Below are 6,089 nucleotides of genomic sequence, written 5' to 3'. Positions count from 1 at the left end.
CATCAAATCTGCGTACGTGTGAACGAACCCTTAGGGCGCATTCACATCACGATTTTACCATCCTACTTCTCACGATTTTTGACTTTGAAATCGTACAAATCTGCACGCCAAGTCGTATGCATTCATTAATGATAGACAACAAATGCCTCAGTTTTGATCTGCATCCGATTTTGCACAATTTAAGATTGGAGGTAAAATCGTGGTTGACCAGGATTTTTCGTCCAGATTCTAAATCTGATCAAAATCGTGTCCGATTTTTTTTATTATTGATGTCTATGTAAATCGCATGGAATCGTGTGACTGTGCGATTCTATCAGATTAATCGCACACGTTTTTTTTATTACACATGCACAGTAGACTTCAAAACACATACACAACTTTATTGCCATTGGCAATATTCATTTTAAAAACAGGATCAGATTTTTATTGAAAATCGGATGGAATTTTCATCTGTACGATTTTTGGATACGATTTTAAAATCGGATAGCAAGACATTTTTCCACAAGATTGTATACGATTTTTTGCAATCCGATCTCATCCGATTTTACGGTCAGATAATCGGATGGTTAAATTGTGATGTGAACCTAGCCTTAATGGGATGAAAAAAGGAAGAAATAAATACAATAAAATGTGATAGCCTGGGGGATGTAGGGTATGGGGAGTGTAGCTGTGCAGTGATTAAAGGGTGCTTGTTAACCCTTGCTATTCGTGACGCCAGGGTGAGGGCTCCTCAATAATGCTTGTCCTACCGCCACCCTTCCCAAGAGCGATAGGGAGGTAGATAATAATAGAATGTCCACAACCGGAGAGTTTTCTGAACCTGGTATAACTTTTACTGAAGATTTTCTGCGAGCTTCATAAACAACAGAACAATCTCTATGCATACAACTGCTTTCTTTGGAGATTGACAAAGGTTGGGACTTTAGCAATTTAGAGTCTTTAACCCCTTAAGGACTCAGCCCATTTTGGCCTTAAGGACTCAGACAATTTAATTTTTACGTTTTCATTTTTTCCTCCTCGCCTTCTAAAAATCATAACTCTTTTATATTTTCATCCACAGACTAGTATGAGGGCTTGTTTTTTGCGCGACCAGTTGTCCTTTGTAATGACATCACTCATTATATCATAAAATGTATGGCGCAACCAAAAAACACTATTTTTGTGGGGAAATTAAAACGAAAAACGCAATTTTGCTAATTTTGGAAGGTTTTGTTTTCACGCCGTACAATTTCTGGTAAAAATGACATGTGTTCTTTATACTGAGGGTCAATACGATTAAAATGATACCCATTATTATATACTTTTATATTATTGTTGCGCTTAAAAAAAATCACAAACTTTTTAACCAAATTAGTACGTTTATAATCCCTTTATTTTGATGACCTATAACTTTTTTATTTTTCCGTATAAGCGGCGGTATGGGGGCTCATTTTTTGCGCCATGATCTGTACTTTTTTTTGATACCACATTTGCATATAAAAAACCTTTAATACATTTTTTATAATTTTTTTTTTAATAAAATGTATTAAAAAAGTAGGAATTTTGGACTTTTTAAATTTTTTTTCGTTCACGCCATTCACCGTACGGGATCATTAACATTTTATTTTAATAGTTCGGACATTTACGCACGCGGCGATACCAAATATGTCTATAAAAAATGTTTTTTACGCTTTTTGGGGGTAAAATAGGAAAAAACGGACGTTTTACTTTTTTATTGGGGGAGGGGATTTTTCACTTTTTTTTTACTTTTACTTTTACATTTTTTTACATTTTTTTTTACACTTGAATAGTCCCCATAGGGGACTATTCATAGCAATACCATGATTGCTAATACTGATCTGTTCTATGTATAGGACATAGAACAGATCAGTATTATCGGTCATCTCCTGCTCTGGTCTGCTCGATCACAGACCAGAGCAGGAGACGCCGGGAGCCGCACGGAGGAAGGTGAGGGGACCTCCGTGCGGCGTCACGAATGATCGGATCCCCGCAGCAGCGCTGCGGGCGATCCGATCGTTCATTTTAATCGCGAACTGCCGCAGATGCCGGGATCTGTATTGATCCCGGCATCTGAGGGGTTAATGGCGGACGCCCGCGAGATCGCGGGCGTCGGCCATTGCCGGCGGGTCCCTGGCTGCGATCAGCAGCCGGGATCAGCCGCGCATGACACGGGCATCGCTCCGATGCCCGCGGTTATGCTTAGGACGTAAATGTACGTCCTGGTGCGTTAAGTACCACCTCACCAGGACGTACATTTACGTCCTGCGTCCTTAAGGGGTTAAAGGGGTAGTCCAGTGGTGAAAAACTTATCCCCTATCCTAAGGATAGGGGATAAGTTTGAGATCGCGGGGGGTCCGACCGCTGGGGCCCCCTGCGATCTCTCTGTACGGGGCCCCGGCTCTCCGCCGAGATAGCGGGTGTCGACCCCCGCACGAGGCGGCGGCCGACACGCCCCCTCAATACATCTCTATGGCAGAGCCGGAGATTGCCGAAGACAGCGCTTCGGCTCTGCCATAGAGTTGTATTGAGGGGGCGTGTCGGCCGCCGCCTCGTGCGGAGGTCAACACGCCCCCTTCCCGCGGGCTATCGGGGCTCCGTACAGGAGATCGCAGGGGGCCCCAGCGGTCGGACCCCCCGCGATCTGCAACTTATCCCCTATCCTTAGGATAGGGGATAAGTTGCTCACCACTGAATCACCACTGGACTACTCCTTTAAGTATTGTGTGCTGTTCCACTGGATTTAGGGGATTAGTTGCGGTCCAGTAGTCACGCTAGCTTTAGCGGGGGTAGTTTAGAACTCACGGTTTTAGTTCAGCTGAGGCCGGTAGGTTTTTTACGCCTAGCGTGTCTTTGCAAGTTGCGCAGATCCGTCCTGCTAGTCCGGCATCCACGAGAGCAGCAACCCAAGAGAGCGATAATTGGCTACAGCTCCCTTATATGGGCAGGGGCTGGACTAGTGCTAATTGGTCCATACTTGTGTCAATCACCATTACAAAGATTTGTGGGTAACACGTGACCCAAGGACCTCCAAAGGTCCTCCAACATACCATAGAGGATATTAACCTGGTCACATGACCGAAGGTCCTGCGACGCTAAACAAGGTAAGTACTTTACATTATATTAGATATACATTATTTGTTAAATATATATATATATATATATATATATATGTATCAACATTAGAGATTTAGAATTAAGGAGAGGCGACTAGGGGCTGTCCCAACTGAGGGATCCTACCTGAACGTAGTTACTCTGACTTTGGGGACCTCTACACTAGGTACGGTATGTAATACGGTACCGGGACACCACAAAAAGCTGGTTAATGAGACTGTCACTGTACAATCTGCCAGATGCCTCTGTCCATATCTAATGTGAACATACTTGGACACCCCCTGTAAAAATGAAAGTTCCCGTACAGTGTTGTTCAACTGCAACTACTGCAAAACTACAACTCCCATCATGCCCGGACAGCCTAAGGCTGTCCGGGCATGATGGGAATTGTAGTTTTTAAACAGCTGGAGCGCCACTGGTTGGGGAACACTGCTCTACGTCATATGTTGGCTCGATATTAATAATTCTTATAATAACAGTGAGCTCATTTCTAAAGAACACATCACTCCCCTCTGACAGAACTGCCTCTCTGTATCACAGTCTAGGAACGCACACAGTACACGTCACCGCTGACAGCAAGCCCCGCCCAGCTCCCCGAGTCTGATCAAGTGACCGACCTCCGCTATAACGTGTCAGCGCATGCGTTCTGGTCTCAATCCCACCTCTAGACGCGTCGGGATGACGTACAGCAGTGCCGGGCAGTGATGTGGAGCAGTGACAGGAGTAGTGCCGGCACTGAGCTTTCCTATGGCTGCTGACTATGTACAGGTGAGTGCGGACAGGAGAACTCTACCATAAACACTTGTTGTGACCTTTGTAAAGCTGACATTGTGGGAGTGTTTACCTACTGCTCCCTACCTCCCCCCACTGGTTGCTCCTGGCATTGTTGTATTTAGAGCGGTATGTAATTATTCTGCACCATGTCATTGTAGTTTGGTCACAGCTTTGGTGTAACCCTATAGATCAGGCATAGGCAACCTTCGGCACTGCAGATGTTTTGGACTACATCTCCCATGATGCTCTTACAGACAAAATACTGCCAAAGCATCATGGGAGATGTAGTCCAGAACATCTGCAGTGCCGAAGGTTGCCTATGCCTGCTATAGATAATTGCTGCGGTATGTCCATAGAGGTGTACAGTATTTGGTGTTCATCTGTATGGGCGCGCCATGGGAATACGTGTGTTTTATAGTGGGTACAGGTTGTACACAGGTTAAAGTGAAACGTTTTACAACTTTGGGGGTGGCAAAAAACAAAACGCTACATTTTCAAGTTTACACCAAAAAAAAATGCACAATGTACTCCAGTTTTAGATTTGTGAGCATTTGGTCGGATTTAGGGTGCATGCACACCATGTTTTTGTTATACTGTTCCCCTATACGATTTCAAGTTAAGAACTGTTTGGAACCGTATAGAAAACTGTATGCATTGTCTTTTAAAGGGGTTATCCAGAAAAAAACTTTTTAATATATATATATATATATATATATATATATATATATATATATAATCTCAACACGCTCCAGAAAGTTAAACAGATTTGTAAATTACTTCTATTAAAAAATCTTAATCCTTTCAATAATTATCAGTTGCTGAAGTTGAGTTGTTGTTGTTTTCTGTCTGGCAATAGTGCTCTCTGCTTGTCTCGGGAACTGAACAGAGTAGAAGAGGTTTGCTATGGGGATTTGCTTCTAAACTCAGCGGTTCCCGAGACAAGTGTCATCAGAGAGCACTTAGACAGAAAAGAACAACTCAACTTCAGAAGCTCATAAGTACTGAAAGGATAAAGACTTTTTAATAGAAGTCATTTACAAATCTGTTTAACTTTCTGGAGCCAGTTGAGAGAGAGAGAGAGATATATATATCTATCTCTAAGTTTTTCCCTGGATAACCCCTTTAGCATTGTAAACCATATGTCAAACGCATCATCCGGTTTAGTCCGTTTTGCATCTTATTCGTTTTTTTTTTTTTTTTTTTTTTTTTTTTTTTTTTTAACCCATACCCAAAACTGTAGTCTGCCACGTTTTTTTTGGTCCGGGTGAAAAACAGTTTTAAACCGTATGTGTTTTTTTTTTTGTTTTGTTATGTTTTTTACATGCGAGTCAATGGGAACCGTATGTGCGTACGGTTCCATACGGTTTTTGACTTTATTTTTATTTTTTTCCTTGGAATTTCAATCAAACAAGTGAAACTTTATTCAAAATGAAGTGAAAAGTTAAAAACCTATGTTTTTTTCTTAAAAAAACAGATGCAACCGGACATCATTTTTCAAACCGTATTCGGGTTGAAATTTGTACACATGTTTTGAGGAATCCGTTTTTCATCAAAAACCTGATACGAGAACTGTATTGCAAAAACGTGGTGTGCATGCACCCGAAGTCTGTATGACAGGATGTTCAGCTTTATGGTATTGGCGATACAGCGAATCTTGTATCGGGTTAGGATAATAATCACTACTTTTTGGCAACAAAAGAAAATTCCAAATATACAGGAAGCTGGCGAATTCTATTGTTGAGTAAACCTGAGTAATGTATATGCGCAAAAAAAACAACCCTCATAGCTACCTATAGGTTTGGGTCTTTATCGCAATTTGAACGTGTAATTCTGACTGAAATGTAAGAAAACAGATAGGTCTAGTGACCTGTATAAAATATTCCAGTCTCTTTTTTGGCTTTTAAATATGTCCCTTTTTGTGTTTCAATTTCTCACTAGTTTTCTGATCTCTTATTGCTTTCAGTAAATGGAGAAATTGAGTGTTTATAGAAAAACTCTCCAGTTCTCCGGATGCTTAGGTTTGTATAAGAGAAAACTCTTATACACTTAAAGGGATACTCCAAAGTAGTAGGGGATAGATACCTTAAAGGGGTACACTACCTCTAGACATCTTATCCCCTATCCAAAGGAGGGGGGGGGGGGGGTCTGGCCACTGGGAAACCCTGCGATCTCTGGCCTGGCACCCCCAGAGCTTTGAACATATA

General features: G+C 41.9%; 1 protein-coding gene across 1 annotated transcript in view; it reads left to right on the top strand.

The window, feature by feature from the left end:
• Positions 1 to 3,678: 3,678 nt before the first annotated feature.
• ENTPD6 (ectonucleoside triphosphate diphosphohydrolase 6) overlaps positions 3,679 to 6,089 on the top strand; it is a 32,851-nt gene continuing 30,440 nt past the window's right edge. The window contains exon 1 of the mRNA XM_056567579.1: positions 3,679 to 3,879. Within this exon, the coding sequence (XP_056423554.1) occupies positions 3,872 to 3,879 (8 nt within the window). The 5' untranslated portion in view covers positions 3,679 to 3,871. The remainder of the gene's footprint in view (positions 3,880 to 6,089) is intronic.

This window comes from Hyla sarda, chromosome 3, assembly GCF_029499605.1.
Source record: "Hyla sarda isolate aHylSar1 chromosome 3, aHylSar1.hap1, whole genome shotgun sequence".
NCBI classification, from domain to species: Eukaryota; Metazoa; Chordata; class Amphibia; order Anura; family Hylidae; genus Hyla; species Hyla sarda.
This window is presented reverse-complemented; position numbering and strand designations above follow the sequence as displayed.